Here is a 27,857-nt window from a genome sequence, read left to right on the forward strand (position 1 = left end):
AGTTATTTCTAAACAGATATAAAATCTCATAATAGATAGTTTATTCGAAACTACCAAAGAATGGAATAACACATAACCAATCCCACCATTCATATCAATACCCTTTCAATTTCACATCTTTAATGACAATTTCCATTATTCATACAAAATAATAATTTGATTCAATTAGGGCAAATTTCCCTTTTTTCCCAAATATTAGCTAAGTGCCAAAATCATCAAATCATACACAATACAACATCATTTTCAAACCCCTCAAGCATTTATTTCACCTTTATCCAAAAACCTCTCTTTCCATTTTATGCCCAAACCCTAGGTTTGCCTTAAACACCCCCAAATCACATCATTGTTACACAAGATACTAATAACTAAGCTAAATATCATATGGAAGTATAGAAAAGATCCCTACCTCAAGCTTAGATGAGAGAGAAGAGAAAAAAGCTGAAAAATCGACAGTGACGAAACAACGATTTGCCCCGATCAAAACGTTACCCTTGACAAGCTCTACACTTAATCTCAAAGGAGCAAGGTGAAAAGATCACTCTATATGAGTAGATCTAGAGATTTAAGTGAAAAAGATTGAGTTTTAGAGAAAGAGAAGAGAACTCACAGTTTGAAGGAAGAAGGGGAGGAAAATAATGAGAAAAAAGTGGTTTGGGCCTATTTATAGTAGTAGAGAATAGTCCTAAGGTCAAATAAAATAATAGGCCCAAAACCCCCCAAAGGTAGGGCCCAATCGAACCCCAAAATCTGGAGAAAAAAAACACGCAGGGGTCAACATGCAGGGGTCAACCCTTCGAGTAGGGGGGGTCGACCCTTTAGGTAGAAAAGACAATTTGGCAACAAGCAAGGGGGTCGACCCTTAGACAAGAGGGGATCAACCCTATTTTCCAGCAACTAACACACAAATTTCTGCAATACAAGAGGGTCGACCCTTAGACAGGAGGGGGTCGACCCTATTTTCCAGCAACATTTTTAAAAACTGCACCAACAAGTAAGGGTCGACCCTTAGGAAGGTTGATCTCGACCCTATAATAGAATTTCTAAGTCTCCAAGGAACTTTTTACAAGAACAAGTGCGAACAAACAAACCCAACGAGTTTAAATCGGATTATACTCCTCCAAAACCAACATACAACAACACCAAAGATTTCCAAAATAAAATAAAGCATTCAAATACACTTCCCAAAAGCTTCAAAGGATACAGGTGCTACATATCATAAGGTATGTTGGTACACTAATTGGTATAACAATTGGTGCATGTAGCACCACCAAAATAATAATAATAATAATAATAATAATAATAATAATAATAGGATAAATTATACTTTATAGTTGGATTCAAATTTCTTTGTGATCCTTGTTGTTTCAAATTGAACAACTTTAATCTTAAAATTTAAGTTCATTTCAATTTGATCCTTGAAATTGAACAACTTTAATCCTAAAATTTAAGTTCATTTCAATTTGATCCTTCCGTTCAAGTTGAAAATTAAAATTAACGATTATGTGACTTTTTTAGTCTCTTCTGTTCAAGGTGAACCCAAAAAATTGCAAAAATTATTTAGTATTCTGTGAAGACAACGTGGCTACGTAATCAACCAATCATGTTTCGTTATTTTCCCATATTGTCCCCCTTTTTTTTTTTAGGCGATGTATGTACACAACTCCTTCTTATTGGATGGGTATCGCCACCTTAAAATTCCTAACAGACCAAATAAATACTCCAAAAATTGAATGTAACTACTCCTTCCAACATAATTAACCGCCACATTTATATGGTGGAGCTGATCATACTTGCTTGGTAACTTACTATTGAATAATGATACGTGTCGATAATGACATAATATTACTATTGCATTGAATTTTTTTCCTAGAAGAAATTGCAAAAAAGTTATCTAATGTGTGCCACATAATTAAGTCAATCTAAATTCTATTAGAAATAACTATATTATACTCTAAAGAAATATGTTATCTATTTTCCCCATTAGTTTTAAGTGCAAGGGCGCCCCTTGCAGACATGCCAGTATGAAATTCAAGAATTTCTGTTTGGATTTTGAATTTTGAAAAGAAAATTAAAGTAAAAACTAAAAGCTAAAAGCTAAAAAATAAAAGACAAATTACTGAATTTAAAAATAAAAAAACATATAATAAGTTTTACAAGATTGACATAATTTCATTAATATTTTTTTGGGTAAAGCTGAGGTAACTAATGCAGAGGGTTCTTCTTCAATAAAGTTTAGGTGAATGAAACTAATACAGATAGTATGTAGACACAAAGATGATCAATAGTAATAAAATAAATATTTAAACATAAAATAAATAATATCATTTTTTTCATCCAAACGGCTAACGAATGACTTATAAAAAGAGAAAAAAGTGTCGTATAAATTAAAATCTTTAAAAAAAACACTTATGTTAATTTTGTGAGTCTTAATATAATTTTTTAAACCTCAAATGAGGTTAATGTAATTTTCCCAATAAAAAATCTTTTCGCACTTTTTTTTTTTTTTTTCACTCACAAATTTAAAATCCAAACACGCCAAAGCTTCAAATGTGACAACCATTCCACATTGGCCTAAAATGTGGAACTTCCCAAGATTATTTGGACTATGACAACCATTTTAAACTATTTTCCTTCATGATCAAGTATTATTATAAAAATGGGAAAATTCTGTCATGTCTTTTTATTTTTTTTTAAATTTTAATTTTATTCTCTCAATTCTATTATATTTTTTAAAAGTCATGAATAATTCTATATAAACTAATTATCTCTTTATTTTTGGAGTTGAACACTCAAAAATGATATATCTTCCAAGAGTCCTATATAAATATAAACAAACCATCTCTTTATAAAAAAAAAAAAAATTTAAAAAAAAAAAGGAAACTGTCTCCCTATTGTTTTCATTAATCATGATTGAAGAATAAAAAATAATTACTTTTTCTTATTTCTTGTGTTTGTTTCTATATTGATATATATAATATTTACAATTGTCCATCATGGGTTAAAATACTTGTAAATAATTTTGGTTGAATCTTCAAGTTATATGTATTTGTTTGAATCCAGACAAAGAAAAGTGCATGCGTTTTTAAAACAAAGATTTGCCCTGCATCTTCAAATTTTGCAAGCTATTTTTATATAATTTCTTTTTGTTTAAATTATATTTTACGAACTGTAATATTTTATATGGTACTTTAATAACCGAGATATGATGTCAAAATTCTAAATAAGAACCACTTTCATTGGTTTTATTTTTCAAATTTGTTTTTCAATTTTTGATTTTTCATATTTTCTCAGTTTTGGTGATTAAAAATACTAAAATTTCTTCATATTTTATATTTAAATTGTACTTTTACATGAAAATCTAATATCAAATAATCTAAATAAAATTAGAAAGTAAAATATTGATAAAAAAAATTTATAAATTCAAACATATACTGATTTTTTGTTGTTGTTATTATTATTATTATTGTTGTTGTTGTTGTTGTTGTTGTTTAATATTAATAATTTTTTTCCAAAAAAATAAATAACAAATTATTTTCTAAGTGTATTTAGATTAAGTGAATCTAAATCTAAAAGTAAAATTAAAAAAAAAAAAATTAAAAAGTATTAAACTAACATGTGTCACTTTAGTTTTCTAACATGTATTCATACTTGTCGATCTGTAATGCTATATTACCATTGGATACTTTATTTTTATAAGATGTATCGTTTTAGTAATATAATTATGTTTGTTAGGAAAAAATTGTAGAATTGTGTATTGTTCTCCTATCAACTTATGTTTATACATGCATGTCATACAAACAAGTGTCAAAACATTATGAAAATAATTATGAATTTTCTATACTGATCAAAACATTAAGTTACAATAACATTCAATTTTCTTAAAAAGATTATTCCACATTTTCTATAGAAATGAAAATATACTAATGACTAATGTTATATTTTTCATCATGCAATATATTCGTGACATAGGAAACGAGACTCAACAATTCTTGATATATAAAAATATATTACATATTAATATTAATGCATTCTTACACCAATGGTATGCAAATAATATGCAATGGTAAGTTCAATGAATTTGTATTATGAGATAAACTATTAGATAATATTGTATAATTGTACAATTAATTTTATTCCTTCAATTACATTATAGGTACGAATTATGAAAAATTAAAATGAAAAGTTAATAGAAAAAAAAATTGTATAATACTATATATTTAAAGAATCTGCTTATAATGAATGTTCATACTTATAAAATTTCTCATTTATTATTTAAATTCTTCAGCTGAGTATGTATTCATTTCTTGCTTAGTTGTATTTTAGATTACAGATCAATTTACTCATACAAGTCTCCATACTTTGTATACTTATCACATACTAATTTAAAAGAAATGCAAAATGATAGTATTAACAATTAATAAAAAATCATATGTTACCTACAACGCACGTGCCCAATTACTAGTAAACACAAAGGATAGAACGTGCCCAATTACTACAACGCACGTGCCCAATTACTAGTAAACACAAAGGATAGAACGTGCCCAATTACTAGTAAACACAAAGTATAGAACTACGAGAAAACTATTAGAGGAGCCATAGTCCTCCGGTTTCTATGAAAAAAAATCTATTCATCATTAACATTTTTAAAATATATATCTTATTTTATAAATAAAATAAGTCCTCAATATAAAAGTTATATATCACATTCTTCTATCATCTCATTTTCTTCTCTTTTTTATCAAAAAAATATTCTTTATCCTATTAGAGATTACTTCTATAGTATTTGCATTTTTTTATATGTATATATGTAGTTTATATATCATATTTTATATACATGTATGTTTGTATATATGGTGAAAAAAATTATTTGTCTTTGACCCTCCGGCGATAAAATTCTGATTCCGTCCACAAAGAAGAATAATTGAATGAAAACTTGGAACAAACAAATTTGTGTAATCCTAGTTCTTCAAAAACAAAATCAAAAATTGTGTAATCTTTTGCCTTTTATTTATGCAATTGCCAAAAAGAAAAAGTTCAACAGACCATTAAAAAAAAAAAAAATTGTAATTTTTGTATAGTACTGAGAAATGAGATCCTTACACTTTCATCACATTTGATTCAAGAAAGGCAACCCACAATGTTTTCCATGTCATACCTTACAAACCAAAAGGTCTAGTACTTGTTCCCACTTTTACATTCGAACTTTCGGATAAAACATTGTCAAAAGTTAGGAATCACTGACCTCTGATCAAGGATGATTCATATCGGAGAAGGAATAAAATGAAGCACATTGAAATCACGAACCATCCATAGCAATATCGTTGCTATTTGGGTTAGGCGGGTTTTCCCCAAAACGGACTCCAGATGAATTCTGATGAGTTTGGACTGCACCAAAAGTGAACTCGTGAGGAGCGATGTCTAATGGTGGACGAGCAAAAATGGACGGAGCACTGAGGCTGTTGAAAGCAGGGAGAGGGACCGGATCGTTTGGCTTTGGGAAGCCGAAGCTGAAGGATGGGATGGCCGATGACGTGAATACTGGCAAGACCCCCGTGTTGTTCTCAATCAACCCAAAGATCTTCTGCTCATACTCCTGTAATTGCCGGTAGACAGCTACATTTCATGAATGAAAAACAAAGGATGTCAATACTATTACCATCTTTTTGAAAAGGATAAATTACAGTAAACCTCCTTAAATTATGACCTATTTGCATTTTGCCCTCCTAAACTTTAAAGCTCAACAATTAACCACCTCAAAGTATTATTCTGTTATAGTCAACTCTTTTTGTTAATATTTTGTTAGGGATTTACACAAAATCAGATCATGTGCAGAAGACCTGACACAATTATTAAACTTTTTGGACAATACTACTCTAATCTGGAGATCCGATTTGCACTTTGTCACTACACAGGAGACAAAGGGCAGATGTTATTGTCATAAAAATATTAATAACGGATATTATTGTCTTAAAAAATCAAGAGTAAATTACACTTTGCACCCCTACACTTTGTACCAAATCTCACTTTGGTCCCTACACATGAAATCATGACAGTCAACTCCCTACACTTCTAGTAAAATCCCACTTTGGTTCCTACATACGAAATCATGACAGTCAACTCCCTATACTTTTGCTCAAATCCCACTTTAATCCCTACACAAGTGTCAATGTCCCTTTTCTGGTACTTTATTTTTAAATCTTTAACAAAATACAATCATGTGACAAAAATGTAACTACAAAATGAGGACAAGAGAGGAAAATCATTCATGTTTCCCACCAACATACCTTATCCTACGTAATAAGCATGTGAGAGTCATATAATACAATATATATATATATATGTACACATATATGTATGTATGGTAAAAATTGAGGCGAAGAGACAAGAAAATAGAGCCTTTGAAATATAAAAAAAATGCGACAAAGAAATCAAATAGAGGAAGATGAATAGACAGAAGACTGTGTTACCGTGAAGAACAGAGTTTCGTGATTCCAATTTATCCAAAACCCTAGTTCATCTTCGTAATTGTTGATAATCTGTGATTTATTTTAACCTAATTGTCATAATTTGATGTAAATTTTGGGATAAAGTGTGTATTGGTGAAAAATATAGATGATTTTCCTCTATTACCCTCATATCGTAGTCACATTCTTGTCACATGACTATAGATTCTATTAAAGATCTAAACAACTGAGTAACAAAAATGAGACATAACACTTATGTAGGGACCAAAGTGAGATCTAACTAAAAGTACAGGGAATAAATTGTCACAATTTCATGTGTAGGGACCAAAATGAAATTCGACTAGAAGTGCAGGAGATTGACTGTCATGATTTCATGTGTAGGGGCTAAAATGAAATTTGGTACAAAATGCAACGGTGCAAAGTGTAATTTATCCAAAAATCAATAAGTGTATCATATACTTCATACATGACCTCATTCTGTTTAAATCCCTAACAGAATCACAACGAAAAATGTTAGGTACAACAAGATAATAGTTTGAGGTGACTAACTATTGAGTTTTAAAGTTCAAAAAGATGAAGTGCAAATGAGTCATCGTTTAAAAGGGTTTACTATAATTTACCCTCTTGAAAATATTTCTATTTTACACACAATATGAAAGATCTCAAGACCAAAAACTAAGGGTCCAGCTAGATTGATATCTACAAAATTAGGGCACCTTGATGAGATTTTGACCTCTTGGGTTTTCCACTTCTCAGGACCATTTATTGGTGGTTCTATTAAAAAGAAACAAATATCCACAAAAAAAAAAAAAAAAAAAAATTCCAAAACAAGTTTGTCAACCGTCCTTTTTCATGCACATTTTTGTCCAATATAACAACACTAAGAAGCATGGACACCAAGGTACACTTCCCAACACTACACGCGTGAAACAATTTGCAAATTTAAACAAAATAATTTAGAATCCAATAATAAAACAAAAACAATGTATGGCTCTGTTTGGAACGCTTTTCAAACTATAATTCCACCATTTTATTTGCGTTTGATGTTTGTTTATGGTTTTCCAAAGTTAATTTCACATTCAATTTTGAAAACTCTGTCTTAGGCGGGAAAATTTGGCCTAACTGGACGTCCCACTGGTCGTCGGGCTGGTTAACCGGAACAGTACAATTTTTTTTTTTTTTTTAAATTGACACATTAATTTTTATATATTCGAAAAAAATATTTTCTGAATTTTTTTAAAAAATTTATGAGCTTTAATAGAATTTTGAGTTGTGTGTTTGGTTATAAGTTGTAAATTTTTGTATCAAATATCATGTCACATCAAAAATTTCCCACTCAATTCAAAACTCTTGTCAAAACTCTTTCACCAAACATATTTTTCACACTCAAATCATAATTCCAAAACTCACAAACTCAAAATACAACTCCTACTCTCAAATCATATTTAGAAAACTCTACCAAATGCAACCTATATTTCTCCTTTAGACTTTTAAAATAATGATATTTGATTTAAATATTCATATATATGACATATAATAATTAATTACCTTTATATATGATATATAATATATATCATTCCATATTTTACACGTATAACTCATGTGCCATGTCCTACCTTTTTTTTAAAACTTGCGTGTCTGCGTGTCTATGCTTGTTAGTAATCATCTATCCTGGAAGGTTGTATATAGATTAATGACTTCAGTGAGTACTTTACTTTAGTGTCAGATAGAAAATTAGCTTCAGATTCCAAGGATGAGCCAGCCAATCCTATCAATTAACTGGTTGCGGCATAACTACAGTAATAGTAATAAAGGCCCAAATTTCCTTTGGATCCAATTTCTATTAGCAATGTTGTCAATAGGTATCAGCGGATTGATATATTATAGTTAAAATCTATGAAGCACGGCCACCTCTCCAAGGGTTGCGTATCAGTGTCGGACACGGACACGCGTCGGACATGCGGTGGACACATGTCCAACACGTAGCAAAGAGTGTCTGATTTTATTTTATTTCATTTTATTTTTTTGCAGCTGGACACGTAACGGACATGTTCGGATAAGTTCGGGACACGTTCGAGGTCAATTTCATGATTCATGAAACTTCTATGTGGGTCAATTTGTAAAAAGCAAAAACAAAACAATATCTAACCTAAATCGACAGAGAAAAGAAGAGAGAGAGAGAGAGAGAACAGAGAGAAGACCTGGTAGCTTTTCATTGATCATTCATTGGTTGTCGTCGTTCGTCACTCATCGGTGGTAGCTGCTCGCTGTTGTTGCTGTTATCTAAGGTACAACTTCGCTGTTCTTCATTCTTCTTCTTCGATCTTCTTCTTCTTCTCTGATCTTTCTCCCTCTGTCTCAGTCCCTCTCTCTCTCTCTCTCTCAGTCACTCTCTCTCTCTTCTCCTCTGCTTTGAACTTTTATTTTCAATTTTTATTTTTTATTTTTTCTTTTATATGTTCAGTGGGATGGGAGTGTAACATCTGTCTCTCTCTATTATTTTTTTTTCTAATTTCATTTTATATTTTCTTTTCTATGTACCTCTATTATTTGAAGTATATAAATATATATTTTGGATTAATTTTGTTAATTTTAATAATATGTGTTTATTAATTTTATTATAGAGATTAATTTTTAATAATGTTATTTTGTATTTTTTATTACCTTTTAATGAATTTTTTTTTATAATTTTATGACATATAATAAATAAATTTAATTATATATATTAAACGTGTCCCCAACGTGTGGTGTCCCCTATTTTTTGAAAATTTGCGTGTCCGCGTCGTGTCCCGTGTCTATATCCGTGCTTCATAGGTTGAAATATTAGCTGGAAAAGGCAGGAATAACAATGACAAGAACTTTGGCTGATGCTGATACCAGGGAAGAAGCAGTCTGCTCGGGCAAAAGCCATAAGAAAGCACGCACAAACATACATGCAACATGACTCATCTTTTAATTCTTCTTAAATAAAGATATGAATATCCGACCTATCTTTCTTGACCATTATTGATTTTTGTCTCCCTCTTAACCCTACTAGCATGCAAACAGGTACTGTGATCTTATAATTCCAATGGGAGAGGCATTTTGCCTGGTATCGTCACAGAATGGAGCTCCAACAAGACAGGCAACACGGTAGCATTTTGCCTCACCCTCTCTTGGCTAGCTACTTTTTATGTACTTTTGTTAGGCGAAATGCCTATTAGTGTTGAGTTGCTCTTACAAAACTAAGAAATGGTCAGCTGCTAAGTCAAGTAGTATCAATTTGTTTCTTTTATCCTTATCCTACACACTCCTGATTGTTTGTTGCTTTGATGATGTGATATTCCAAGCATATATACCACCAAACAAATTAGCTTCCATCAATTAAAATATAATCAATCTATATAACTTTATGGCATCACCTTGAGTTAATTCAACAGGTGGTCTCCGATCTTTCACCCATTGGTAACTCTGTGCAAGTCTCCATCCTTTGCTCTTCATCAAATAAGCTATCACAATACCTGGCGATCTGAGGAAATATAGCATACATGAAATCCCAGGTGAAGATACCATTTGTTAATGTCCTAATGACAGTTAATTATTACTGTGTGCAAGCATGCATTTGTAAATCTATGTTGTGATAGAAAAAAGAGGTTAAACCCCAAAAACACAGAAATTTGTATTAAAAATTTCACCTGCTTTTTCCAGACATGCAGTGGACAAGAACACGTGCCCTATCCCTTTCACATTGCTCTGTAAAACAAACATATGTTGCATTAAGCTCGGCTGAGTAAGCAAATTAAACTACAGAAAACACAAACAAAAATTGCCTATCAAATTAAGAGCATCCGAAGTTATCACGATGCAACCCAGAAACAAATGTTATTTGTAGGACAGTAATGGCGTGACACGGCTGATAAATTTCGTATGAAACGGAATCCATTAAACCATAAGTGCTAGGTTAGAACAATACAAGACAAGCCAGGTCTAGCTATTCAAGTGTGGGATTAGTTGCATCAAGTACATTGTACATACAATCAGTCATCACTGGATTTATTAAGATCAGGGAAAAGGGTTAATAGAATTTTGTTGCTTGTTGACATTTTTAAATTAATGAGAATATAATGATGGCTAATGAAACTGCTATTGTTGCCATTAGTCTTGCTTTATCAATAAATCTTTCCACAACCCCTTCCCCAAAAAAATAAACAAGTGAATAATCAAAAAAAAGACTTCTGCTTGCTATGAAGTTGGAAAAAAAAGTTGAAAACAAGCAATACAAGTTCTAGAGGATAATTACAGTGCTTCTAGATTTAAGTTCCTCAACTTCAGAAATTTGAAGCCCACAGAAGGATCCTTATACAAGAGAAAATATAAGCCAAGACCATGTTTGAATGTAGTTATATCCCCCAGTTTTGAAAGAAACAGGCTAAAAGCGAAATCAGAAGACAGGGCTGCATGTCTCTTAACATTATTTTCAGGCAGTTCTACAAAATCATTTTTTTTTTATCAATGACGATGTAATTTTATTAGAGAACACGTGCCCAGAGGACACAACCCTTATAATTCCAAACACACACACACACACACACACACACACACACACAGAAATCTATGGACCAAAACACCAAATACATCCGCAAAGGTTCAAACTTGCACCAATTTCACAAAAGGTGTGCTTACCATATTTCTCCTCTAGCCTTCTCAATAATTACAGATTTAATTTCAGGATGTTTCTCCTTAAACTCTTTCCCAAAATCATCCATGAAGATAAAATCCACTAACATGCCTCCTTCCATAGGGCCTAACGACCCCTTAATAGCATCAAACCCCTTTTCTCCATTATAATTAACCAAAGATTTTTAGTCTTTTAAGTTTGCCTCTTTCCTAGAGGAACTTTTGGTCGATAAATCCATCTACAAACCAAAACCCCGAATACATTCCCAAATTACATTTGCTATCCTCAAATAAAGAACAAAACTTGAGCCAATTCACAAAAGAAGTGTTTTTGTCTTCTGTTTTTTTCCTCCAGCCTTCCAATAACTACAACAGATTTAAGATGCTTCTCCTAAACTCCCTCCTGAAATTATTCATGAAGAAAAAAAAAGGGATTAACATCTTTCTTCCTTCCATATACTACCCCTTTACAGCCTCGTACCCAAAGTTGTTAAAATCGGGATCCTACGTAGGATCGGTGAGAGGGTCTCGTGGATCGGATCATAGGATCGGATCAAGAATCATAAGATTCTACTTTCTATTAAAAATAAGGTAAAATTACAAATTAGAATGATACATATTAAAAATAAGGCGAAAAATCATAAATCCATCAATCCTACCTACGATCCTAATGCAATCCCATACAATTCTACTTGCAATCCTACTATAACACCGATCCTACAACGATTTGGATCGTTTTGACAATTTAGGATCGTACAATCCTACAATCCGGATCGCGATTTTGATAACCATGCTCGTACCCCTTTTGTCCAACATAATTAATCAACGATTGAAGATGTATAAGTTTCATCCCCTTCATAGAGAACTTTTTCCCCCTTCCCTTGTCTTCCTCATCCTTTGTATGAATTCGATCAACAAACTTCAAGACTCATTACAACCATCAATCTATCTTCCATCTAGTATTATGTCTTATTGGAATTGGCAACTTTGAGAGCTTCCCCCGCTAAAACTTTGAGAGCTTCTCTCTCTATATTTTCTCTCCCTAGGGTTTCGATTATGAGCGGTAGCCAAGGTAGGGGAGGGAGGGGGGTTCCCGCGGCCTCACCTCCTCCTAGCCCTCTTTCTCTTCCTTTTCCTTGCTTTTCTGGTAAATAACTTGGAAGTTTTTGGCTTTCCACCCTTCTCCCTCCCTTTGTAAGGTGTTTCTCTCCCCTTCGCCTTAACTCTGGTCGTGGCATTCACCAGATTCACTGTTTCTCTCCTCCTCCACCCCACTCCAGTGTCGCCACCACATCATCACCTCCTGTTCGGCCACCATCAACCTGATCAGCTGTCTTCCACCTCTTCTCCACCGGATCTGCCCCCTCCCTTCACCTAAATTTGTTGCCTTCCACCACTGAATATGCCGCCACCACTACCTAGGCGTTATGGGTTTGAGGGTTTGTGTTTTGTTTTTTGTTTGTTTGTTTTTTTTTTTTTTTTTTTTTTTGGTGCGTTTGTAGCTTTCCCACACAAATGGATGTAGCCTATATATTTATCTCAGACTTATTCTATTGTCGAACTTTTATGATAGACTTCTGCTTCGTAGTACGAATGTTGTGCCTTGATATATACATAGGTTCTCCTTGGTGCTTCATTTGGGGATTTTTCCTTTGTTTTGAACAAGGTTTTTTTCCTTAGTTTTGTGTAAGCTTCTTGTTGATTTCCTAGTAAGTGCTATTTGGCTAACCTTACTTTCAATAGGAATTACTATTGATCAAAAAAAAAAAAAAATCTGTCTTCCATCTTATTGCCATCTCTTTTCAACTCAACCACCCCTTTCAAGCCATTTCTTTGATTTGAGCTTGGCTCAAACTATAACCCTTATTAGTAGTAATAAAAACATCTCACAATTTTTTTATTTTATTTTTTTACTGGCATTGGTTTGTCCGGATCAAAGCCTGACTAATCAAGGGCATACAGGCCCTTGGCAAGGAGTTTCTCGCAAGCACACCACAGTTCATTCAAGAGTTTTTCCCCAGTCCAGTGGCCCCAAGGAATTGTTAACGCCTAAGAGATTTCGATCCCTGAACCTTAGAGGGAGTACACCCCCAAGACCCAAGGCCTTGCCACTAGGCCAACCCCTTAGGGTTATGAAAACTTCTCACAATTACCCATAAACTTATTAACTTTCTTTAGTAACAAGGAACCATTCACATCAAAATCAATCCATCCTTCAACATGAGAACCCCTTAACCAAAAGTTTGTTAGAATGTGTCCCACATCGCCTGAAGTTAGCCCATTTGTGCTCTTTATAAGGCTCCAGTTTCCCTCTCCTTAATACCTAGGTTTCAAGAAGTGTGGGCTGGGCGTTTCAATTTGGTATCAGAGCTTGATTAGGTCTATGATTGGTGTGCAATTTGTCCAGCTACTGTATGTTGTGATCCAAGAGGGTGCATTGGAATGCGTCCCACATCGCTTGGAGTTGTCCCATCTATGCTCCTTCTAAGGCTCAAGTTTCCCTCTCCTTAATACCTAAATTTTAAGGCCCCCTCCCAAAAGAAAAAAAAAAAAAACCTAATTTCCATCAGAGCTTCCTCCTCATGACTGACATTGTACATTAATTTCCATCAATCCATCCTTCTTGACGTCTGCTTCCTCCTCATGACTGACATTGTACATTAAAATTGCCCTCCACTAGATCAAACCCTACCTCCCCAACATGTTGAGTCCCCATCATCAAGCAACCCTTCCTCAGAAAACTTCCCACTTCCTCCACCATTTTCCTACAAAATTGTCATTCCATCTATACAATCTAAAGCTTGTTGCTCCATCATCTATATAGCTGCCACCAATCCTATATCGATTCTCCCCTATGAAGCATGGATATACTTCTAAAAAGGAATCGTATCCGTATCGTACCCATATCGGATACCGATACCCCTTGGATAGTAGTGGATACATATCTGAAAATTCCTAAAATGTATCCAATACTTGATGTTAATTTTGAAAAGTATCGGACACTTTTAGAACACTCTAGGTCACACATATCCAAACTATTATGTAATTGAAATTGAAATAATCCTTGTATAGAATTAGAGTATAATTGTTATAATAAATACAAGAATAGTTTTTAAATATTTTGTAATTCCTTATGGAAGAGGCAAATGATGTGATTAAAGTAGTACTTCACTTTTTTTTCACATTTTATTGAATTAATGTATCCACTAGAGGGGGGAAAAAAGATTATTGACTCTTAATCTAATATATAATTCTTAAATAATGGTTTCTCACTATTCTTTGAGTAGATATATAATATAATACTAAAAAAACGTTGACACATCATGGCCGCTGTATAATAATTTTTTTAGATTTTTTCAAATCTCTATATCCGTATCGTGCCATATCCATATCCGTATCCATGTTTCATAGATTCTCCGTTACAAAACACCCCTCTTGTTTCCCACAAAGATGAGAAACTGAAGGCCCAAACATACCTGTAGAAATACCCTTAGGCTTAGAGCCATCATTGATGCCCAGTTCAAACAAAGAATCACCCCTAATCCACTGCCACTAGAGCTTCCCACCAAATTGCACTTTGGAGAAAGAGTGGAATCTACGCCTTTCTCCAAACTCTCCCCACAAATGAAACCTTCCTGTCAATCTGCATAGAATCAAAAATCCCCTCCATGGGATACCCACTGCCATCACCTAGCTTTTATTTTTCAACTACAGCTAGCCACCTTGGTGCAGTCAGCAGAGAGTGGCTGGTTGTCAATACTCAGAAGATTAAAAACTAAAAAATTGACAAAGGCTTGGACCCAGTCGAAGTATGAATAGTTAGTAATAGCATTTCATTAATGCCATTTTTGAACTCTTGGTTTAGACATGAATTTCCGTTAGTTGCCAAAATCCACTGAGCAGCCTAATATGGTTGCCACAGATTTGAAATCTTGATCCTAAGAAAACTAAAACATGCAATGAGAAGAAACTGCTAAGCAACCTATAATTCTAATCTAACCTACAACACAACATTCTATAGATTTTTCATTATGAATGAGCCACGACTTATGAAGATCAACTTAAACATGGATCAGCTCAAAGCATGGATTAAATTATTAAAACACCTCAAAATAAAATAAGGTAGATGATTAGCATCTACCTCCTCCTACAATACAGATGCTAACACTTTTTAAGTTGCAAGATGTTGAATAGAGTATCATTTTTTGGAACCAACATGAAGGTAGGATTTAAACTCTTTTTATAGTTACCCTGCAATTCATACCCTTCTCCCATCACTTTTATCTAGTTCTCTTTCACCTCCCAACCCTTATGGTAACCAGCCATTTAGACCTGAAGTTTTATTGTTGCCTATTTTGCACAACTTCCAATACTCCCCCATCCCATTTACAACCCAGTCATCCCATCCTAAAGATGTATCTCGCAATACAGGCATTGGTGGCAAGGGTTAATCTGGGGTCAATTATAATGGGCACAGGTCAAACCCAATAACATGACCAACCCGTTTACTTGTTGAATTTTGTTCCATTTAAGCTAGATAATTTTTCTCTTAAAGATGTTTTTTGGAAATGTATATGTATACCATAAGTATGCATCAGGCCATTATGGGAGGGTCAACTTGGCAACATGCATGGAAATTTGAGTTTGGCTATGCTAGGACAACCCCAATTCAGATGCATATATAAACATGTGATATGCGAACATATTTGTGTATAATGTACATTTATAACCAAACCATGTGTCCCAATCAAGTAGAGTTGGCTACATATCTTTTCTCACCATTATGATCTATCAAGGACTATAAGCTCAGTTAAATTAAATAAATTCAAATGTTTTTTTACTACTAAATCCCATGACCCTTTTACCTATTTTTCACCGCACCCAGGCACCGATGCGATGCCACTTGTTCATTTTTGAAACACCAAAGGAACGAGTTGTCTACGAGGAATGCTCTAGCCCTTACTTGCATATTGATATTAAGATTCATGTTCGTGAGAGATCTAACATGGATTTTTACAAGCTAGCTGTACCACCTAACACACAACCCTTCTCCTTTATTACGACGCACGAGTGTATACAAATATAAATATATACATATACATTAGCATTTTCTAAGTAAAAGGAAAAGATTAAGCAGAGCTCTTAGATCAAAGGAACAGAAAGTAAAGCAAAAGGAAAAAACCTAGCATTTCATATACATTGACTCGGAAATCCTTCAAATCATGACCCATTTCATTTGTAGTTCTCCAATAATCTTTTTTGTTTTAACCAATTAGTCCGCTCATTCCACCCAACATTCAGTTTTCTTTAGCTTTAAAATCCAATACAAATATTTAGCACTATTTAAATCTTCTAGTTCAAGTCCAACAGCTTATTTCTTGGACTCTTATTTCTTCTATCCATTCTCTCTCATCTTTTGCTAAATGTGTCCAACAGAATTGACTACCAAAATCATGTAACAAATGAACGAATACATGAAGTAACAATGGCTATTTTGTGTCTACAATCCTTCTTGCAGAAGATTACATTTCTTACATGTTGTTCCCTACATCCTCTTATGTAAGAAAAATGACTGACTTACCATATCAATGTTGAATGTATAGGTAACAAGACATATTTGGCTATTTTGGTCTAAGTCAACTGCACCTAAATAACAGCATCTAGCATCATCACTCATGAGACTCTCAATGGGTCCATATTTTTATAACTTCCATAAACTACTAAAATATATTTAACTTAAAGCCACCCCAAATGAATCCAAATGTTGGTGACTTGAAACCAGCATGGATCTGAAACTATAGAACTCCACAAAATCAGGGAACATTTTTTACTCAAATAACTTCTCAATATAAATTTATATAGTTCTAAAATTCACACCTCATAAAAACATACTAGTCCGCATTGCTGCGTTGTTAGGACACAAAAACATTGTTGCTCAGATTTATTATCAGCATCAATCCCTTCTCAAACAGCCAAACTTGGATTAAGAGACACCTCTATATGTTGCTGCAAGATCTAGCCACTTCTCAGTAGTTAATTTTCTGGTTAGAGACATCACAAATCGATTAAACAGAGAGCTTGAGATATTGAGGATGAAAAATAAAGGAAACAGCACAGTTTTTCTCGAGGCTGTGAAGAACCACCTGATTCAGAGTGGCTAACATTGTAACAAAAGTTGGTCCTTCTGTGGCTTGTTTCAATAACGACGTGGATGAGTCCCCCTGTTATATCAGGCTGCTAAAAATGGAATGATGGCAAATGTGAATATAAATGTTGATAATAGCTCACCCTAACCTCTCCCATCATTCATAAATGTGTCCAACGGCATAGACTACCAAACTCATATAACAAACGAATAAATACATAATGGAGCAGTGGCCGGCTATTTTGTGTTTAAAAACCTTCTTGCAGCATATATTTGCATATATACACGCAGCTCACTCCACCCTCCTACGTTAGAAAATGACTAACCAACTTACCACATCACAGAATTAGTTCCACCAATGCTTCACCAACAGCTTAAAAATGTGTATTAAAATTTTAAGTAAAACTACTCAGAGCTGAAGTTTTTGTAAATTGTTGCAAATTGTGATGGAATAGGAAAGGCTTTCAGGATTCCAATTGTTCAATAACGAACAACAAACTTTTTATAATGAAAGCAGGGCGAAACGATAAATATATATATATATATATAAAAGAAGAATGGTGATCTTCAATTTCTGGCAATCTTCTTGAAAACAAGTGCATCGTATAAGCTTACTTTCACAACATGATTACTCTCAAACACTTTTAACTTATATGGTTGGATAATTGGGTCTGGGGGAAGCCCAATAACTATTTGTAGTAAATCAGCCTGATGAAGCCAACATCTTCTTCTTGTTTTAATGAGTTTTTCGTTGAAGATTATGCATAACAAGCAACACTACCCCACTGAAAAACCAAAAACAAAAAGCAAAAAGCGACATTCTAAGGCTTCTTGTCAATTTTGACCAATAATAAAACTAGATTCAATATTGATATGCTAAAGCCTCAAAATGATTGTATCACTAATCAGTAATATCCCAGAATAAATTAGCAACAGAAGGATGTTTTCAAGAATCCAGATATTCATTGTGAGGAGTTCCATTAAAATATTATTGAAGATATCATTCTCGTATGGTGATTATACAATGTTTTTTCCGCAATATAAATCACATAAGCCAGATACAATTGTACAACAATTAATAACATTAATGGCATAGAAGATATGAAAAACTGAGTAAACCAAAGCAGAAAGCTGTAATAACAAGCATTAGTTCACAGCATCAGACGTAGAGATACACACCTAGAAATTGGATGGCATCATCAAATTGTAAGCTTTTGTCATCTTGGAGACAATGATAAGTAAAGGAGTTCTTATAAAGATTTTGACAAGAAGGCACCGTCTGCAGAAGAATATGTCAGATTATCATTAATCTGGGCCAAGTTACTATTTCAATTTAATGGGGTAAAGTAAGATAAAGATTGCAGTACACCAATTACATGCAACTCATGTTTCATATGTGAAAATGGCAAAAACTACTTTCAGCATATCTGTTTGAAGAAAGAGATGAAAGCACATCCTAGCTAAACAAAACTGCTGACAAGGGTGACAAAAATAAATAAATTTAGGGCACATTTGCCTGTCCCTATAATGTGAATTGAACCAGTTTAGAATTGGCTCATCCGTGAATAATTTGTTTGGGTATAAAAGAGCAACACCTGAAATTTATGTAAATTTACTTAACTAATTAAAAAGAGCAACAATATTCACACTCCACTTTTAGCCTCTCACATAGAATTACTTAATGAGTGTAATTATGATTGTTAAAATTTTTAAAAAGTTTATTTTGTACCACAAAATTACCTAATCCAACTTTAGTAGATTCAAAATTAATTTTATTCAATGCCTTCACAAATTTTGAATTAACACATTTTAAAAATCTACATATTTAAAATCAGTTAATTCAATTTGTGCAACCAAACAGGAATTTAGTGATCTCCAAATATAAAAAAAAAAAATTAATAGAAAACACTAAAATAACAACCCCTAATAATTTAATAAAAAAAGGCTTGCAAAAAAAGAAACAACGGCAACATGTTTGATTATTTGAGCAAGCTGCTAAAACGTAACATCTTAACACCATATCCTTTATATTTTTCTATAAAATTTCCATTTTTCCATCACCACCCTTAAGAAAAATCTCACCCCTTGCATTTGAATATTACTCTTTTCCACCTTACCTACCTTTGAAATAATCCGAAACCACAACGAAGTGTTTATCCTACCTCGTTTCTTCCATAAAGGTCAAGTAATAAAATCACAGCTTGCATTAGAAACAATTATCCCACCTATGAAATCACACAAGTACAACCATACAAAATATTTACTAATAACTTCACAACAGATCTATATATGCGCAAACAGTATTCAAGTGAGTCTTTGCATGAACGTACATTAGGAACAAACATTCCCAACTTCGAAGAACCCAAGTCCTCGCCCCACAAAAATTAGTGAACTTTTTCCTTTCACCACCAACAACACTATCTGAAAAAAAACCACACAGTGATCCACTAATTCAAATCTAGCAGTTCCTACCTTCCCCATCCAAAGGTTCATTCGCATTAGACACTTGGATAGAAAGAATGTGATATACGCAGAAACTAAGAAGAATGAAGTAATACAATTCTCAAATAATTACCTCCTACAAAAATTCAATAAAAAAATTTAGAAAGATTTATAAAAATAAAAATGAAAAATGCCTCCTTGGATAAACATCTCATTGCACAACAGATGTTCATCATTGAGTCGTTCGCTTGACCTATTGGGACCTAGATCAAATTCAATAAACCAAATGCCACCAAATTCATCATATTGACATAAGCTAACATTAGCCAAATTAACCTCACTATCTGTTGTGCCTACAACTATTAAACATCATTAACACATTCCAGATTCACTGATATATGTCTAGGCAAAAATAGATGAGCACGAATTTTAGCCCAAACCTCAAATTCAATCAACTAACCTTAACCTATAACAAGATTTTACAAGACTCACATGAAATTAGATTTCATGAACTATTATCCACAAAAATCCAAATCCGAATCCCAGACTCAGCACAAAATACAGATAAATGGACAAGATTTTCAAAGATTTGTTAGTGGGATTCACTTCCAAAATACTCTGTCCGATTACGTGACCGAATATTTATCAATATCCTAATCCAATTCAATTCATAAGAAAACCATATAAACCAAGACTATATTCAAGATTTCATGGCAATCACTCTCACGATCATATACCTAAAAACATTAAACAACACAAAATCGATTGCATTGAAAAAAACAAATTAGTGAAACAAGAAACCCACATTAAGAACACGAGAAATCCCCTGGGTCTTGAGAAGTTCCGACCTCGACGCATTGTCATAGCTTCCCAGATAAAGAAACTCCGGCAAGATCTCCGACGGAAAAGCACTGACTTGCAGTGAAGTTTTCTCTGACACCGCCGGCATGCGGTGGCCGCAAATCCCACAAACCTCGCCCTCTTCGTACTTGTGATAGTGCCCACAAACTCCACAAGGGTTTTCCCTCTCTCTCTTCCTCATAATTCCGATTGGTACAGACCCAGATGATTTCAAAGCTTCTGTGTATCAAAATAACAAACACCCAAGATAGGGACTATAAAGCCAAGATTCACAAGAATTCGAGCAGAGTACGTGAAGACTGAAGATGGGTTGGGACGGGAGAGATCTTCGGCTTTGTGGGTTATAGAGTTTGGGACCTGGGTTGAGAGAATATCGTAACGTTTTGTCTTTTGTAGAGAGAGTAGGAAGAAAATAGCTTTACGCCTACCGATCCAGCTTGTGGATTTGGATATGTGTACAATTTGAAGAGAGAGAAGAGAATTTAATGAAGAGAAGATTGTTTCCTTTTCATGGTCGTACTAGATGAGGCATCATCACAGAGATGACTTGGTTCTTGACTTGAATCATTATTGTGTGTCCTGATATACCAATCATGGAGATTTTTATCAAATTTTTTTCATGTGAAAAAGATTTTTCACAGTCAAATAATTTTAATATTATTTCACCAAATTCCTTTATCCGGTTTGATAAATATTATTTTTTTTTATTTTGCAAAAAAATCATTTATTTAGTAATGATTATATTTATAAAATTTTGAAAATTATAAATAAAAATTTAGATTGCATTTACTAGAGTTTTGTAAATATTATTTGAAAGTATGAGTTATATTTTGAGTTTATGAGTTGTGAAATTATTATTTGAGTGTAGAAAATTTGTTTGGTTATAGTTTTTAAATAGAGTGTTGAATTGAGTTTTGAATTCAATGTGGAATTGAGTTTTAAAAGTTTGATTTGACATGTGAAGGAAGAAAATTTGTTTGGTTATGAGTTTTAGAAAGAGTTTTCAAAACTTAATTCAAATTGTTATAACTCATAACAAAACCCACTACTTTCACACTATTGAAAATTCTGATCAATACTCATAACCAAACTCTTTTTAAAATTTAATTTAAAAAATTTATTATTAACAGAAAATAACATTAATCAATTTTTTAATTGAAAATACTACAAAGGAAATAAATTTTTTTTCAAAATAAATATTCAAAAAATTTAAATCATAAATATTTAAATAATTTAAATAATCTAAAAAATTTAATAAGTAAAAAATTAAAATAAATATTCAAAAATTTTAAATCGTAAAAATTTAAATAATTTAAATATTCAAAAAAAATTAATAATTTAAAATGTTAATATTTTAAATTTAAAAATAACTCTATACTCAAATCGTAACCAAATACAAAAAACAAAACTTAATTAAGAAATTATTTTTAAAACTCATAACCAAACACATAACTCGAAACTACATATTACTTTCACAACTCTACACTCAAATCATAACCAAATACATAACAAAAAAATTAAAATATTTAACAATATTTTTATAAAATAGAGTTTGAGTTTATTTTTATAAAATATTTTAAAATTTAAAAAATTAAAATCGTAATATTTTGAAATTAAAATATTTAAAAATATTCAAAAAAAATTTAAAAAATTAAAAAAATCGTAACATATTTAAATTTTAAAATATTTAAATATTTAAAATATTTAAAAAATTAAAATATTGATTTGAATTGTGTTTTGAAAAGAGTTTTGAATTATGTGTTTGGTTATGAGTTTTGAAAAATAATGATTATGTTTTAAATTGAGTTTTGAGAAATAGGTGTAGAATTATGATTTGAAAGCTCAAAACAAACAACACACTCAAATCAATGGGTGGAACTGTAATTTGAGAGGCTTACCAAACGGAGCCTTATTTAATTTCTATTTTCATTTCAAAAAGTTGTAAACAACTTATATAACAAAAATAAAATCAATTTCATTTTGTTTTTGTTTTTTTCCCTCTTTTTCCCATCCTTTTGGACTACCATCTATTATTGATTACTATCGGCTATCATTGCCGATGATCTTCTTCACTAACCATCTCTAACTACCACATCTCTCGATTGTCAGCCACTTATCGCTGTTGCCAATTACCTGCCACTAGTAGTGACTATCTTTGGTCACCATCCCTTGTTAAAAATCATCTTAAGCAGTTGACCAACCACCATCAGTAACCATCGACCATCACTTCATATGGCCAAAAATACTTTTGGCCACAACTAACCACCTTCTACCAGTGGCAACAACCTTTGCCTACCACCTCCCGTAACCAACAATCACCTTTGGCCACCATCTCTAACCATCAACAATCACTTCTTTAGTTTGTTCACTACAAGAATTAACACTTTTGACAACAAAAAAATTGGTCGCTAAAAGTGAATTTTTGGTCGGCAAAAGTTATGATTTGAAAGCTCAAAACAAACAACACACTCAAATAGGGGTGTTCATGAAAAACCAAAATCCGGCCCGACCGCCCGGCTCGAACCGAACCGAAGTAAAACGGACGGTTTCGAATATTCAACCGGTCGGTTGCGGTTTCGTTTGGTTGAATTTTGCAGTTTCACGGTCGGCAACAGATTTGTGTAAATTATTTCGGTCGAAACCGACCCGACCGAATTTTTATGCAGCTGTTACATTTTTTTATATTTGTATAATTGTTTTATTATTGGGAGAAGTGCAAAGCTTCTTGTAGAAGCTTTCTATGATGATGATGATGTATTTCAATTTTCAACTTTCAAAGCAAAAGGAGTTATCCAGCAGCAGACCTATCATATCATATCAACTCCTCTCCTCTCCTCTTCCCCATATTTCTCTCTTTCCCATATTTCACTCTCTCACTCTCTCTCTCTATAACGTAAACCAATCTCTTCCCTCATTACATATCTTTTTACAGCTTCGATCACACATTCTCAACTTCCATCTCTTTCCAATCTCTCTCTCTCTTTGATACTCTTTGAGGTGTTTTATCTATCCTTCAAATCAGAGATGCTGGTGGTGGTGCTCTCTTACTAACCAAAGCCTTAGGTATGAGTTTATTTGTTTAAACTGTTTTTGATTAATTGCAACCCTTGATCGATATTGTGTTTATATTTAATTGTTTCTTGAATAACTGAAATCCTACATGGATTTCGTATTTTTAAATTTTGTTTTAACAAAAACACAAGATTTAATGTACATATATATATATATATATATTTAATTTTTTGTAGACTAACTAACATAATCCATACATGGATTTTATTTATTTATTTATTTATTTATTTATTAACAAAAACCCTTGTTTTAAGTCATTGTTTTTGTTTCAAAGAAGCTAAATGAAAAAAAATCTGAATGCTCTCATGTGTTTTTTTTTATTCTTTAGTACTTTAAAATATTTGTTAGTTTTTCAATAAATCATTGTATTAACTGTTTTGAAAATTGAAATTTATTATCATGTTTGATTAGTTGATGTATATTATGCTCCAGATAATGGATCATTCATGTTTTTGAATGCTCCAAATATATTTGTTCCAGTATTTATTTATTTTTATTTTTATTTTTCTGATCACCAAAAACCTTAGATTTATTTTGTCATTTTATTTAGTTTGTTTCAAGTTAACAAAATCCCTACACGTAAAAAAGATTTTTAAGTAACTTATTTTTCTTAAAAGAAGCTAAAATGGAAAAACGAAAAATAAAAATAAAAAATGAATGCTTAAATATACTCAGTAAGAATGAAGTGTATGTTTTTTTTATTTTTTTTTATTTTTATTTTTTTGTTTTTAAATTACAAGCTTAAAGTTAAAGTGTATGTTTTTTTGTTTTTTTATTTTTTAATACCTGTTTGTTTGCTATTATTTTAAAAATTGCAAGCTTTTTATTTTTGTTTTTTTTTTCATTAAGTAAGCATGCGTTTATTTATATTTTTGGATCCTATAATAATGGTTTCATATTAGAATGCATAATGCTCTTCTATTCAAAAAAAAAAAAGAATGCATAATGCTCTTTGTTTTTGTATGGATCATTTTTTAGGAAATAGTTTGTTAACTAACTGTTTACAAAATTGGAATTTATTAGCATGTTTGATTTGTTTATGTATATTATGTAATATATTTATTGTTGTATTTTGTGTCTAGATAATGGATCATTCTCCTACTGAAACAGCCACTATTGGTGCCCAACCTAATGAAACAGTCATAATTGGTGCCCAACCTACTGAAACAGCCACTAGTAGTGCCCAACCTATTGAAGGTAATACCACTGGACCTTTTCTTTCTGATAAGCCTCCATTACCACCTAAGGAGAAGGGTAAGGCACGGGGAAAAGGTAGTGGTAGGAAACCATCAAGAGCATGGGATCATTTTGATAAAATTAAAAATGAGGAAGATGGGAAAACGCGGGCTGTATGTAAGTATTGTCAAAAAGAATACATGGCTGAGTCAAAGTCTCATGGGACTAGTAATTTATTGAGTCATGTGGCTAGTTGTTTAAAGTATCCTTATAGAGAACAAGAAAAGAGTCAACATACATTGTCTTTTCAAAACAAAAAAGATGGAGATGGTGTCGGTCTAGTAGCAACTTCTTTTACAGTAGAAGGTGCTAGGAAAGCTCTAGCTGAAATGATCATTCTTGATGAATTGCCTTTTAGATTTGTTGAAGGGGTTGGTTTTCGTAGGTTTTGCAATGCTTTACAACCAAAGTTTACCATGATTCCATCTCGTACCACTGTTGCTAAAGATGTAGTTGCAATTTTTAACACTGAGAGGACTAAGTTAAGAATTTTTTTGAAGGGTCGTAGAGTTTGTCTTACAACTGATACATGGACATACATACAAAATCTTAATTACATGTGTCTTACGGCTCATTTTATTGATGATGATTGGAAATTGCAAAAAAGGATTTTAAATTTCTGTCAAGTTGAGGATCATAAAGGTGAAACTGTTGGTAAGAGGATTGAGTTGTGTTTACTTGAATGGAACCTTGGTAGTGTTTTTATTTTGACTATTGATAATGCGAGTTCTAACAACACAGCCATAAAATTCTTGAAAAGAAAAACAAAAGATTAGAAGGGCACTGTTTTGGGTCATGAGTTCTTACATATGCGTTGTTGTGCGCATATTCTGAATCTCATTGTTGGTGAGGGCTTGAAAGAGTTGGATACTTCAATTTGTTGTGTGCGTGATACTGTGAGATATGTGAGGTCGTCTCCAAATAGGCATGAATCTTTTAAGAAGTGTGTGGAGATGTGTCAAATTGAGTACAAGTCTTTGTTATTTCTTGATGTACCTACTAGATGGAATTCAACTTATTTGATGTTGGAGAGTGCTGAAAAATTTGAAAAAGCATTTGAGCGTTTAGAGGAGGAGGACTCAAATTATCGATCTTACTTTTTAGAGGTCGATGGGGAGGATGGAAGTGGTGAAAAGAAGAAGTCATGGGGTGCTCCAACAGAGGGTGACTGGAACAATTGTAAACTATTTTTAAAATTCTTAAGGCTTTTCTACAATGCTACTAAAAGGTTTTCGGGCTCCCTTTATGTAACTTCTAATTGTTTTTTTGATGAGATGTTTGTTATTCTAACAAAAATTGAGCAATTAAGTAAAAAAGATGGGAAGCAAGATGAATTGTTGGGTTTAATAGCAAAAGGAATGAAAGCAAAAATTGACAAATATTGGGGTAATGGAGATAAAATAAATTTGTTGATGTATGTTGCTGTGGTGCTTAATCCACGAAAAAAATTGACGTATGTCCAGTTTTGCTTTTCCCAATTTTTTGGTGAAAGTGTAGTCAATACAATGACTGGTCAAGTGAAAGATTGTTTGACTCGTTTGTATGACCATTACCTTGCAAATGATTCAAATTTTGTGGAAGTACTTGACACAAATGAACCATCTAGGATGGTGATTGATGATGATTGTGATGATCCTCATTTGTTGATTGAATCTTAATTTAATACCTATTTGGATGCTGAATTTTATGTTATGTGCAAGTCCGAAGTGGACAAGTATTTGGCTGATTGTTGTGAAGGAGTGAGAGATGAAAATTTTGAAATTTTGGGTGGTGGAAAGCTAATTCTTCTAAGTATTGAGTGTTGTCCCAAGTAGCTCGTGATGTATTGGCAATGCCGGTTTCAACAGTGGCTTCAGAGTCGGCATTTAGTACCAGTGGACGCATTCTTGATCCTTTTCGAAGTTCTCTTTCTCCTATGATGGTTGAGGTACTTGTTTGTACTCAGAATTGGCTTCAAAGCACTGTGCCAATCTCTCTTCGCAAGGCAATGGATGATGTTTTAGAATTTGAGCAGAGTATAAAATTGATTTGTTAATTTTGTTTATCTTTTAATTTAATCATCTGTTTTTATTATTGACTTGTTTTATTTTGTGATTTTTCAAAAATCAAGTTCATCCTCAAACTTAAGTTCAAGTCCCATAACTGTTTAGCATGGCAATGGAGCATAGCTTGGTAAATAAACTAAAGTCTTTTTTAATTTTATACTATGTTGTTTCCTTTTATTTATGTTTACTTATTTATCAAATTGTTTTTCCTTGCAGGTGGTTGATATCTGTTGATAATACTTTTTGCTTTGGCAGACTGTTTGCTGATGGTTATTTTTGTGTATTTTTTGCCCATCCTTCCTATCCAAGATGTTCATATTCTACTAAGTTTTGTATTAATATTGCTTCAGTTCTATAGTTTGATGAATGTAATCATTAAACAAAATTACAAACTTCTGGTTGGTTATTTTCTTAAAGCTTTTTGGCTACCAATTGTAGTGACAAGTATGGAAGTAGGGAATATTTTGACAGTTGCTAAGTATAGTTATATATTTTTTTTGGCTATGAACATCATTAGTTGATAGGTTATCTTGATGATGTTGCCAATCAGAAAAGTTGATAGTTGATCTTGAATTACTTATTTTGTTTGTTAATTGGAACTTAGAAGTTTGTAATTTTTTTTGTTTGTTTATTTGTTTGTTTGTGAGAGGGTAATTTATATGTAAATTAGGCCGAGCTGGGTAATGGGCCGTTCTTTAGGCACGGTAAGAAGAGCTGGATGAAAGGGGCTTGAAGTTAGCCCGGTCCCAGAAAGCCCTATTGTTATCCCGGTCCAGAGAGACTTGTTGTTATCCCGGTTTGGGAGAGATTTATGAATAGCTCGGTCACCACACTCAGAATTAGCCCGGTCGTGGCATGTTGCGGTTAGCTCGGTTAAAACCTTTCTATTTCTTAGCTCGGTCCAAACACACCATGGTTTGTAGAGGAGAAGCTGAG

General features: G+C 32.8%; 2 protein-coding genes across 2 annotated transcripts; one reads left to right on the forward strand and one right to left on the reverse strand.

The window, feature by feature from the left end:
* Positions 1-4,985: 4,985 nt before the first annotated feature.
* On the reverse strand, positions 4,986-21,186 carry LOC114258337 (protein-tyrosine-phosphatase IBR5). The gene is made up of 5 exons (XM_028198299.2): positions 20,513-21,186; positions 18,445-18,544; positions 10,139-10,196; positions 9,866-9,972; positions 4,986-5,613 (listed from the first exon to the last, which is right to left on the reverse strand). The coding sequence occupies exons 1-5, from the start codon at positions 20,747-20,749 to the stop codon at positions 5,297-5,299; spliced, it is 819 nt and encodes a 272-aa protein (XP_028054100.2). The 5' UTR covers positions 20,750-21,186; the 3' UTR covers positions 4,986-5,296.
* A 4,499-nt stretch (positions 21,187-25,685) lies between these two features.
* On the forward strand, positions 25,686-26,534 carry LOC145796127 (zinc finger BED domain-containing protein RICESLEEPER 2-like). Its single transcript, XM_082881142.1, has one exon. It carries the CDS (start codon positions 25,686-25,688, stop codon positions 26,532-26,534), a length of 849 nt encoding a protein of 282 aa, XP_082737268.1.
* Positions 26,535-27,857: the final 1,323 nt, after the last annotated feature.

This window comes from Camellia sinensis, chromosome 7, assembly GCF_055761805.1.
Source record: "Camellia sinensis isolate YWXY chromosome 7, ASM5576180v1, whole genome shotgun sequence".
Classification (NCBI taxonomy): Eukaryota; Viridiplantae; Streptophyta; class Magnoliopsida; order Ericales; family Theaceae; genus Camellia; species Camellia sinensis.